Source organism: Caretta caretta, chromosome 2 (assembly GCF_965140235.1).
Source record: "Caretta caretta isolate rCarCar2 chromosome 2, rCarCar1.hap1, whole genome shotgun sequence".
Taxonomy (NCBI): Eukaryota; Metazoa; Chordata; order Testudines; family Cheloniidae; genus Caretta; species Caretta caretta.
In genome coordinates, this window is record NC_134207.1 from 229,852,052 (window position 1) to 229,864,590 (window position 12,539).

Here is a 12,539-nt window from a genome sequence, read left to right on the forward strand (position 1 = left end):
GTGAGCCCCCTTTTCTTTTTCACCCTCTAATGCACATGTCCCAGGACTTAGAAGGCGGCCGGACAGAAGGAAGAGTGAATTTGACTACATAGTGACAACATAATGGAAAGGGCCTCCTGGTCATCTAGTCCAAACCTCTGGATAGAGCAGGATTTTCCTCTTCATTAGACCTTCAAGATTTTATCTAGACATCTCAAGTACCTCTAGTGAATGTGCCTCTTGCCTGCCAAATTTGGAAAATGACAAACAGGAACATTTGGGAAAGGAAAAATAGGCCCCACACCTCTTAATTTTATTGAATTACATTGGACAGGGAGATACTTTTTGAAGTGGAAAAGCAGTATATCTCTGGCTAAAGAATAGGGACTGTTCATTATAAATAGAGACAAGTTGGCATCTATACTTCCTCCCTAGGCGGATCATTCCATTACCTCATTGACATCATAGTTGAGAAGACTGTTCCAGGACTTGGCAATAGGACATGGAGCATTTTGTCTCTAGGATTCTGCTGAAATTCTGAAAGTTACCACCATTTTATGATTCTTCCGTGGTTTACATGAAAAGAAATGGTGGGCTCCCTCTACTTATGGATACGTGCCCCGAGCACAAACCTGCCATCATAGCCGGCACTTGTTTGGACTCAGAAAGGTGCCAAGGATTCAATCTACATTAAGATTGAATTACCAGATCATCTTGAAAGACAACCCATCCAGGTCAGAATGGAGTGAGTAGCACTGCTGTACTTATTCAGTGAGTAAATGGAGGATTTCTCTTCACAAACCTGTTAGTCTGGGGCCTTTCCCCAACACTGTGTTCAGTTAATTTTTAATGAAAAGATATATATACCGCTAGTGTTTCACCTATATTTTTCCTTTTTTTCAAGCCATTATTTGTTATTTTGCAGTTTAACATCTGGGGAAAAATCCTTTAGTCTCCTTGATGTTGCTTCCCAAATATTTGCAAACAGTTACAGCTCTGCTCTGTTGACTTTTCTCCAAGTAATACGGATTCATTTCCTTTAACCTCTCAACAAGGGTCATGCCTTCTAACCCTTTTATCTTCTCTGCCCTAGATTCTCTCAAGCAATCTCCTTTTTATAACATGGTGCTGAAACTATATTCCAATATTCAAAAATGGCCACACCAAGGTCATATGGAGAGGTATTACTATTAATATGGTAGAATTATACAAATTACTCCTGTCAATGGTTTATACACCCCCTGAGATACCTAGACCTTTCACTCTCAATTTTTTCATACTGTGGCCTCATGTTACAAAAGAAAAAAGTTTACAGACCCCTCTCCTGATATAGCCATAAAGAAAGGGAGGGTGGTCATGACCCCAAGATTGAGAACACATGACTCAGAAGTTAGTCTGGAACCCAAGAACTACCAACAAACCTGTAATGCACCCTATGCAAAATATAGAATTTTTTATTTGTAGAACAGGTGAGTTTTGCCTTCTACTGGTTCCCCTGCCCCTCTGTCACCCAGAAGAGATCCATGACCGTCTCCTTCCTTACCTTTAGATGTCTCTTTGGAAGGTGTTGTGGCCTGCAGGGTGGCTAGCTGGCTCCACTCCTCTAACTACCCTTTATGAACCTCTCTTGTTTTTCAGGATGTTGGGCTCCGGCAACTGCTTAAAAATGGATTCTGTTGTCACTGGTTCTAATAACAGCAGAGAAATTAAAGTAACTGGTCAGGAATTCCAGGCTGTTACCTTTGACAGATTAATAATACATTTGTTTTTATGCAATTAGTTAAACATCTTAGATGGGCTTCAGGGATTTTCATTTACTGAAACACTTACATTACCTCCACTCATTCCTGTAGGATGGAATTCCCTGGATGCACACCATGTATTCCTGCTGATTTAACTATTTAACTATTTCGAGTGACCTTGGATTTTTCAGGCTTTTTTTAACTTCATTTTAGAGCTCACTTGTTCATGTTCACCCAAGTAATCCATTCTATTCAGTTTCCTGTTTCTCATTTTCCATTTTATCACCAGTTGAGGGAGGGTGAGTAGTAATTTAGCAGTCTTGGAGTTATGTATGTAATCTCACTCCTAATTTAGCTGTAGTACTGTATCATCTCTAGCTTTTCTCTTTCCTTGGATACATTTATGAAACTCATTACCTTTTCTGTCTTTAATTTAAAGAGTTACATTTTGTTTTTTCCTCTTCCTGGTATTTCTTTCTGGATTTACTGGTATCCCCCATTTTGTTGATTCCTATTTCCACTTCCTCTTTAATTCCTTTCTTCAAATCAGGTTTATGATTTGTCTTCTTTTCAGTCACACAGGCCTTCCCCCACCTGCCCTGCTGTACTTAATCCCTATTTCTAACATATTGGAATTATTTTCTCATAGGCCTCAGTTGGTCTTACAAACTTCTATTTTTTATATTCAATCTTCTGTGATAACACCCCTAGAGTTCCAGATGGACGCATCCTCCCATCTCTTTCTTAATTTCCCAGTTTGTTTACTGAAAGGATTCAGTCTGATCAGTAGACTGTCAGATCTTTGGGACAGGGGCCATCTTTTTAATATGTGTTTGTAAAATGACTAACATGTCTCAGACTCCTAGGTGCTATCACAACTAATAAACAGTAGTGTGTGCTGAAGTGTGTAATCAATATGAGTACATAGCATAAATGCCCCACCTGTTTTACTAAAGGTATATTCATATTTCTTTACTGAAGTTTATTATAAATTAAATAGGACTTAATATATTTTTAAATACAGTACAAATACTTGAAATACTCAAACATAATGAGCACACTCAGATTTTTGAGATTCTTATGCACTAATCATGTATGTGTTTTACTTCCAAACTCTATACTGTATCTTAAGTTAAGAATATCTTGCAATTGCATCAATCCCATGCATAGGCCAAAACATAAAACACAGAAAATTTTTTCACTTTCTTTTGGTTTCAAGTATCTATGAAGCAAGATATATTAGACTTGTAATGGGTTTTGACTTTAAACAAATTTAGAATGGAAATGGAAGTGAATATAATATAAAGGTGGCCAATTTACCCAAATATTTAACAGCTGTTTGCACATCTAACAATATTGTGAGCTACAGAGAAATCAGAGGATGAATAGGGGATGAATAGCTCACAATTGAGATATTGTAACAATTTATCATGTGTTATTTGTTTCAGTCATTTGTTGCTGTCACTGAAACTACAGGACTTGATATGATCCTGAACCAACAGCAGATCCAAATATCTCCAAGTTTTGGAAAAATCCACATCGGGATTCAAAATTCTCTTCAGAGAACACAATGGTTACATTCATTAGTCACTTTTAAATATGTGCTAGATAAATAGTTTATCTGCAGTATTACCTTTCTTTATAATAAGCAGAGAGAATTCCTTGACTACTACAAATTACATAAATTTGTTTAGATAACTAAGATGTTATCTAAGGCAATTGGCAAGTTTTTCAAGAGTAGTTCTACACTGAAAAGTGACTCAGTAAAGATTACACAACCTTCCTCAGTGTATCTGCTCCCTGTGTATATTCAGTCATACCTTCTGACTTAAGTTATGTGAACTGTGTTCATAGGTGCTGGAACTAAGCACCCCCTGGCTTGAAGAGGTTTCCATTATAGACAGGATTTACAGTTTGGTTCAGTGGCTCTCAGCACCCGCACTATAAAAACTGTTTCAGCACCACTGACTGTGTTTTGCTCATTTTATCGCTGCAGAGTAAAAATGCTGAGACAGTGAGAACTGGAGTCTGTTCTTCTTGTGCATTACCCATAAGAGCAGTCTTCCAAGTTCTAATCACTTACCCTTATACCATCCCTTGGGAGGCAATGGCATTTTACAGGCATCAGAGGACATCATGCGGAGATAACAGGGCTGCACATTAGTGGGCAAGCTGTGGGCCTAATCTGGCCTATACACCATGTATTACTGGGAATGCTGAAAAAGAAAAAAAAAGGAAATAGCACTACCATCAATGGGATTATACAGGTGCAGCTCAACGGAACTCAGTAATAATGCACTAAATGGAACAGGAAATCCAGTTCACTCAATCTAGTTGCATTGATTCTACAGGTCTAAGAGGAGTAAAACAGTAAAAATGTGTTTTTGACACTGAAATCTGTGTAGTCAAAGTAATATCTGCTAAAAGAACAGATCTGTTGGGTAAAGAGCCACCATTTTTACATAATCACTTTTCTGAGTAAAACTGCATTTTAAAGATGACTTTTACTAGGCACAGATTGTGTGGGCATGTAACAATTTTGAGTGCATTAAGACAACTTAAAATAGAGTTTCATTATGTGTACAAAAATATGAATAGCTGCTGTGTATGCACAGTTTATCTTAGACAAAACAATTTTTTAAAAATCTTAAATAACAGAAATTCTCTTTCTGAACTGCTTACTCAAATTTGACTTTTTTGTCATGCTGCTTTTGAGTTATACATTCTCCATTTGATCCACAGCTATAACTCTCATAGATAAGATAGCACCATTTATTCCTAAATATCAGTCTCGCAGTGCCCAAACTTTGCTGCATGAATGGCCACTTTGGCAGCTTACCATAACACATTCCACTTTGTATTATTAAATTACGCCATTTAAAAAAATAAATTAAAAATACATCTATATTTGCTTGCACTCATATAGATTGCTCGAAAGAGGAACAAAGATTCCCTTTACTTTGAGTCCACTAGCAGTAAAAACCTATTGCTGATTAACTTTGTCTTCACTGTACGATTACAGGGCAGTTACTGATCCTGTTGACAAATACATTTCTAATGCACCCTATCAACACAGTTTGTAGGGCTGATGATAAAACTACGGGTCAAAATAAATTCTGCTCAAAATAGGACTTAAACTCCTTGCCCTATAGTAGATTATCCAGGAGAACATCGTAGGGTCCTTCTGCTACTCAAGGGGTGTCCAAACTGTGGTTCTGTTACCATTAAAGTGTGGCATGCGGAGCCCCCCATGTCCCTCCCATTCTCCACCTACCAGACTGGGAGGCAGCTCAGGATCTCTGCCTTGGTGGTGTGATAGAGACTTCTGCCCAGTGGGAAGTGGGGTCTTGGGGCTTCTGCCCTGCATGGAGGAATGTCTTGGGGCTTCTGCCCAGTGGGGATGGGGATCTTGGGGCTTTAGCAGAAGCAGGGCTGAAGCCCTCCAACCTCCGGCTCCTGGCAGGTGTTCCCCAGCTCTTGAACTTCTGAAGATTGTTGTATGTGGCTCGGAGGTCCAGTAAGTTTGGCAACTCCTATGCTACTCAATTAGTGCAACAGACCAAGTAAAGAAATGGATCTAGGTTTCATCCTCACCTAAGAGGAGAGTTCAGCAGCCAGGGCTTTTCACAAGAATGTCCTGCCCCTGCCCTCAGACAGTATGTCTACACTGCAACGTAAGCCCAGGGTTAGTGAGACTCGAGGCAGCTGACCCATGTTGGAGAACCTGGGGCACTGATGGTTAACCCTACATTAAGAATTTTCTAACCCAGACTCAAACCTGTGGCTCTGTCATCCACATCACAACAGCACGCAGACCCGAGCCAAACCAAACATATCTCGGACACCCTAGCCCCCACCTGAAATGTGGCCGCTGTAGCCCTTTGATTGTGGTGCACCGTGAAAAAACTTTACTCCCTGTGATGGGTTGGGTCACAGAAACCCCCTTGGGACTGCCACCTGATGTGCTGAGACGACCTCTGAGCCTGTTTTCCCTGGCAGCTTCGGACTTCAGTTCCTTGCCTGGTTGTGCCAGACACACTAGCCTGCTGCAAACACAGACCCAGGTCTGAATTACGTCCCCCAAAAGCTGAAGACTTAACTGAAAACAGCTTGAGAAGTGCTCCTGTCTCCAGCACCCAGATACCCAGTTCCCAAAGGGATCCAAACTCCAAATACATCCATTTTCCTCGGTATAAGGCTTATACAGGGTAAACTCATAAATTGTCCACCCTCTATAACACTGATAGAGAGATACACACAGCTGTTTGCTCCCCCAGGAATTACTTGCCTACTCTGGGTCAATTAATAAGCAAAAAGTGATTTTATTAAGTATAAAAAGTAGGATTTAAGTGCTTTCAAGTAATAACAGACAGAACAAAGTAAATTACCAAGCAAAATAAAACAAAAATACGCAAGTCTAAGCCGAATACAGTAGGAGACTAAATGCAGGTAAATCTCACCCTCAAAAATGTTCCAATAAGCTTCTTTGACTGTCTAGACACGTTCCTAGTCTGGGTCCAGCGATCACTCACACCCCCATAGTTACTGTCCTTTGTTCCAGTTTCTTTCAGGCATCTCTTTGGGGTGGAGAGGCTATCTTTTGAGCCACCTGAAGACCAAATGGAGGGGTTTCCAGGGCCTCTTATATTCTCTCTCTTGTGGGCGGAAACCCCTTTGTTCTCCGGTGCAAAATCACAACAACAAGATGGAGTCTGTAGCCACCTGAGCAAGTCCCATGTCGATGGATGATTCAGCTTTTTGCAGGCCGATGCCATTGTTTACATGTTAGTTTGAATGTTCCCAGGAAAGCTCAGATGTGGATTGGCGTATCTCAAAGTCCATTGTCAATTAAGTGTTTCTTGATTGGGCACTTACCAAGTATAGTCCTTTCTCAAGAAGCTGACCAAATGCTTTACTGAGGCTATTTAGAATCAAACAAGTACATAGCCAATATTCATAACTTCAAATACAAAAATGATACACACATACAGACAGCATAATCATAACCAGCAAACTACAACCTTTACATAGACACCCCACTTGGCCTCCTCTGTACAAGACCTGGTGCAACCGTAGGACCCTTGTTGCCACAATGATCTATACGGTCACAGTTCCTGTCAATAACATCACACTGCACATGACAGGAAGTTTGAACAGCCTGCTGAGCAACATGGTGAAGGCAGGCTTTTTCAAGGATTTCTCTTGCTTGCGCTTTCACTCCTTTGTCCGGAAACGGGCAGAGCTTCCATGGGGTGTTGGTGGACATTTCAGCAGCCTTTTCTGGCCCACCACACACACCTGACAGAGCTTATGATGGAACAAGAGGATTACCACCACCACCACTACCCAGGCATGCTGACTCACGCTGGCTGATGAAATCATTACTCCAGTATAGCTGCGGATGCTCCCTACGTAGACTGGTGCTTCTGGTGCAGGGTCTCAAGCACAGACGGGTGGGATCATATGGCCATGCAGACCAGGGATGACCAGCAGTGAGTCCAGAACTTAAGCATGAAGAAAGCTACATCTCTGGAGCTTTATGAGCAGCTTGCCCTGACCCTCCAGCATAAAGACACATGCATGAGGCCACCTTTGCTGGTCCAGAAGGGGGTTGCTATAGCTGTCTGGAAGTTGGCTACCCTAGACTGCTACAGGTCCAGTGCCACCAGTTTGCTGTAGGAAAGTCAACTGTGGATAAAGTGGCTGCAGAGATTTCTGAGGCAGATGTTTACCCCAAGGGGGCAGACATAAAAGAGTTAACTACTGGAGAATGGGGTTTCCTAACTGCGCCGCGGCCACTGATGGGACTGATGTCCCTATAGTTTGTCCTCCTCAAAGAGCACATAAGTACCTAAACTGCAAAGGGTACTATTCCATTATTATGCAGGCCCTCATAGACCAGAGGTGAGTTTATGAATGTTGACGTGGGCTGCACGGGGAGAGTTCATGATGGTAGGGATTTTCACTGATTGGGAGTCTACATTAATGGACAGGCTGGGAGACTATTCCCACCAAATAACAATGTCACAAAAGGAATTACTGTCAACACAATTATTCAGGGGATCCTGCACACTCCCTTTTGTCTTGGCTTATGAAACCATTCCCTGATGTCAGAGGCCCTGGTAAAAGGTTTAATTACACACTCAGCAGGTGGAAAATAGTTGTTGAATGTACTGTTTCCCAGCGGCCCCCTCTGCTGCTAATTTCCTGTTTTTGCTTGTTGCTCCTCAGCTGGGCTCCCTCCCTCAGTCAGTGGGTTACTTAACCACCTGATTCCCCTCAGCTGTGATCTGTCGGGTTAATTAGCCTCCTTCTCAGACTGCATTAACCCTTTCAGGGCAAGTGCAGTATGAATGCCCAATCACAAAGGGGGCTTGATTGTCATATTCACCAAGTACACTGCATGGTAACTTACGAAATAGGGGAGAGGGGGAAGATTAACAGTATGGAAGTGATGAAGTGTGGATTGCTGTACCTAAGTGTACAGAAGAATAGAGTTTGCTTACTAATACCTAATTGGTCTTGATCATGTGTTTACCTTTATTATTTTAAATACTGATTGTAAGATGAGATGCAGTGATAGCAATAAACTTTCCTGATGACATAAAAAGCTTTATTTATAGCTTGTATTAAAACAATACAACATTCACTCATTGCCAGGCAGGCCTGCTGCCATTACCACACCAAAGCACCAGTCACGACAGAACCTTTCCAAAACAGAAAGTGCATGAACAAGTGCAAACAGTGAAATCAACCTAACGACAGAAACTCCCCACTTGCAACGGCATGTCCCCTGCCCCTCACTCGCTTTCCCTTCTTTACCCTTTTTCCATGCAGTTGGCACGGGGGTGGATGCATCCGCAGGGGAGGGGGTCAAGACGGAGGACTGTATGCAGCTAAACTACCTTGCCCAACCGCTTATGGGGCCCAACTGCATGGGCCACGCCGCCACGGAGTTTTCCGAGCTGTTTCTGGACTGAGGATATGTTGCAGGGGGCTCAGGCCAAGGTGTGGTAGAGACAGCAGGGAGAAAAGGTAGCACATGATCAGGGAGAAAAGGTAGCACATGATCAGTGAGGTCAGTGTCAGGGTTGTAATTTTTCTTAGGTTACCATTAAACAAGTCACACCAGGCTCAGCCATGATTGTGAGCTGGGGTCATAAGTACCTAGAAAGATTAGATGGATACTTATGTTAGATTTGGCATCTTGTTTTTTTTAAAACTATTATATATAAATACTGAACTTATCAGTTTTACAAAAGTTACATTTGTTGTAAAAACCTAACAAAATTACAATAAATTGTCAGAAGATATTCACAATAGCTTTTTCTTTTAAGAATAGAACAAAATAATATTTACAGCTAAAGAGATTCAACACGTAGAACACATTACCTGAACTTTATTAAAATAACTGCCTGTCACATATTTTTTATTCTAAACGACAGCTTCTAGACAAACTTGTTTTAAGTTGAAGTGACAGTTTTACCTGTTTTCATTGGCAAATGCTGCAGTTCGTATTTTACAAGCTAGAAATAAAAATTAAATAGTACAAGTATTGGCAACTTCCATTTTAACAGTGTAACTGTTTGCTCCAACAGTTCAGATCCTCCATAAACAAAAGGTATTCAAGATATACCAGTTGTTCAGCAGAATAAATCTATTCCAGATAGATACTTTGCATGGACATTTAAATGTCAGTGATGATTTTTGTGAAACTGCTACAACCTTTACTAAGTTTCTCAAAGAAGGAAAGTATATGCTGAGTTAGCAGGACCTATATCAGAGATCACTCATCAAGTTTGGGTTCAGAATCATCCAGTCAGAAGTGAGATCAGTTTAGCCACTACATGTACATTGAGACTGTTTCCCAGGAGACGGTAGCGTTGCTTCATTGTTATCTTGTCAGGAAAGCCTAAAACAAAAACAATGTACAATACAAAGTTAGTCTGGTCTGTTCCTGATCTTCCAATCTATTGGAACTTGCACAAACATTTCCTGATGCAGTTACTGAGAGCTGCAATACACGTGTCCCCCACACTGTATCTGAGCCACACCCCACTGGAATAACTGCCACTGAGCTCACTGGATTTTGGATCAAGCCGACGGAGAGCAACACACACATTGTTAAGATTTTACTAACGGCCATGAAGCACAGCTTTCCCTGCAATCTATGCTAATTCAGCTTCACTGGCATAGCACAGATGTGGGGGCAGGAGGGCTAGCAGTCTAGCAGTAGATCCCTCAAAGATGGCAATTCTGGCTGGAAGGGGGATGTGGTCATAGCAGCCAGAATGTGCTGATTCAGCAAGTTTCCTCGCTGGGGAGAGGCTAAACCAAGGGAGGGATGCCCAGGAGGAGATGGCTGGGAGGCGTTGTTCCAGCTTTCTCTGCCAGCTATTAAGTCCCTGAATGCAAACTACTGTAGTAAAAAGCATCTCCTGCCAGCTCCAGCCATTCTGCCCAGCTCCCTAGCACCTAGACTTGGGCAGCCACTCTCCTCCAAAGGCTCATTTGTGCCTGAATTCCTCCCCTGGGATCTCCATCCACATTCCCCAAGCAATCCACTGTGTTAGACTCAGGATTTACACAGGTTTAAAAAGTATATATAGACACACACATATATATATACACACCCACACACACACACCCCTATAAGCCAGCTAGAACAGTAATGGCTCTTGGGCTGGACAGACCACACTGGACACGTTTTCTCAGACCCTGCTCCCTCACCTGCCCGGATGAATTATCTCAGACTTTGTACTTCCTTGGCCTAAGTCTCGCCAACATCACCAAAGAGAGAGTTGGTGCCTAATACAGTTTGGGGGGGGCTCACTGCACAATTTTGGACCTTGTCTCACATAATTTAGGTCACATTTGCTTTTTAAGGATGCTGCTCTGCTGGTGACACCCGCTGGCAGAGAATGCAGACTCTACTTGCTTTCAGTTTGTTTTCCCACAAAACATTAAGGGCCTGATTTTCATTACACCATGGCCCCTTTACGATGCACTGGCAAAGCTGTAACATTGTAGATGAGAATTATGCCCCAAGCATTGGCTTGTTTTGGGTCATTCTCCTACCTCTCTCTCTCGCTCTCATTCTGTATCAACAACAGGAAAGAACAGGAAAGAGAAAAGCATGAGGTCATCCTCCTGAAAGCAAGTCACAGGTGCCAGAAAGAAGGGGGCAGTTTTGATAACGTTGCTGTGTTAACCTTATGGGACCTATAATATTGACCGCAATAAAACAGTTAGTCTTTTATGGTTCCACATTGTAATTACTTTTGCCAACAGCTGAATGCTAAAAGCACCAGTAAATCTATTTTTAAAGTCAAAGGAGAACATGAATTACGATAATGGACAGCTTTCTGCATCTCACTTGTTGGAAACAACAAAACCAAACCCCTAAATTAGAAGAAACAAAAACTAAGTCAAACGAGTGCCTCTCATCACTGCCTTTTCATGATACAGCAATTTTTCATTCCAAAACGCATTGTTTTTCCCATTTTACATTCACAAGCCTATTTGGCTATACAACACATAGGTTTGATCTTATAAACTGGGAAAAACTGATAGAAGTTTAGAGAAATGGTCCAAATAATAATAATCCATCATTAAAATAAAGTCATATTGTAGTAACTAACACACACAAAAAGTGAAGCATTCTTCTTCAAAATGCCAGCTTGGCAATTCTGGATGTAGTTCTGAAAACTAGACAACAGGGGAAATTCAGAGGCACATACCAAATTCTGGAGGGAATCCATGGAGATTTTCTATTTCTCTAGGAGTAAAATATCTTAGTTTTAGTGTTGACAATTTCATAAGCTTCTCTTCTTCTGATAGCATCTCAATGGATTTAAACACTGATTCTAGCTGTGGGGAAAGTACAAAACAACAGATATGGATGATGGACAACGACTACAAAAAATTACAGCATAACGTATCTTTATGAAATATTTAAGGTGATTGCATTGCTGAAGACAACAGTACGGCTGTGCATTCTGTTTAAAAGTATAGTTTGTGCTATACTTTTGCACTCAACAATGTCTCAACAATTACAATTTACAAGAAAAACCATCACGCTGTCAAGAACGAGTAATCATTTTTTCTGAAGTCTGAGGCTATACAAATATTCAAATATGCAACCATAGGATAATAAACTGCTGTCGAACACTGGAGAAGAAAGATGACTCAATAAGCAGGAACTAACATCCTGTACTAAAATTATGCTATGTATACTTTGTTAAACCTGATAGCTTTGATATTCCTCTATGTTCCAACACTGCATTCCTTGTACACCCAAAAATGCTATTTAAATTCTGGCCAAGGATTAAAAAGTGAAGTCTTTCCATATATGTATGATGGGGTCTGTAAAACAGTAAACAAATTTCTGTGATGTTTCATCAAAAAAAGCCTGCCATTTCATTGTTTTACTTTTCCTGTGCTAAAATATCACTTTTTAATGAATTTCACATTAAAAGTGGACAATTTCAAAATGTTGTGTGTTTCAATGCAAAATAGAATACTTTTGAAATTTAAAAAAATTGAGTTTTAATTGTTTGACATTTTTGCTGTAAAATAGGGTCATGTGTGTGCAAAAACTGGCCCACAAATGGCCCTACAGGCAAAAATCTGTTGTACTGTAAATTATCCACAGGCCCAGCCCATATCAAGGTTTTCAGGTTTCATTGTGAATATTACATATAGCAATAGGCATGATAAAAAATAGTCGCATACCCACAATCTTCCCACAGAACCATGACTTTAATATACTCCATCTGGGTACTCAGAGTAAATTAATTGGAAATACTGGAAGATCCG

At 40.9% G+C, this 12,539-nt stretch overlaps 1 protein-coding gene across 4 annotated transcripts in view; it reads right to left on the bottom strand.

Moving 5' to 3' along the window:
• Positions 1 to 6,023: 6,023 nt before the first annotated feature.
• Positions 6,024 to 12,539, bottom strand: part of TRDMT1 (tRNA aspartic acid methyltransferase 1) — a 44,752-nt gene continuing 38,236 nt past the window's right edge. For all 4 annotated transcript variants that reach the window (XM_048838025.2, XM_048838027.2, XM_048838024.2 and 1 more), the window contains 2 exons: positions 11,462 to 11,591; positions 6,024 to 9,633 (listed from right to left, as the gene is read on the bottom strand). In XM_048838025.2, coding sequence (XP_048693982.2) covers positions 9,533 to 9,633; positions 11,462 to 11,591 — 231 coding nt within the window. In that variant the 3' untranslated portion in view covers positions 6,024 to 9,532. The remainder of the gene's footprint in view (positions 9,634 to 11,461; positions 11,592 to 12,539) is intronic.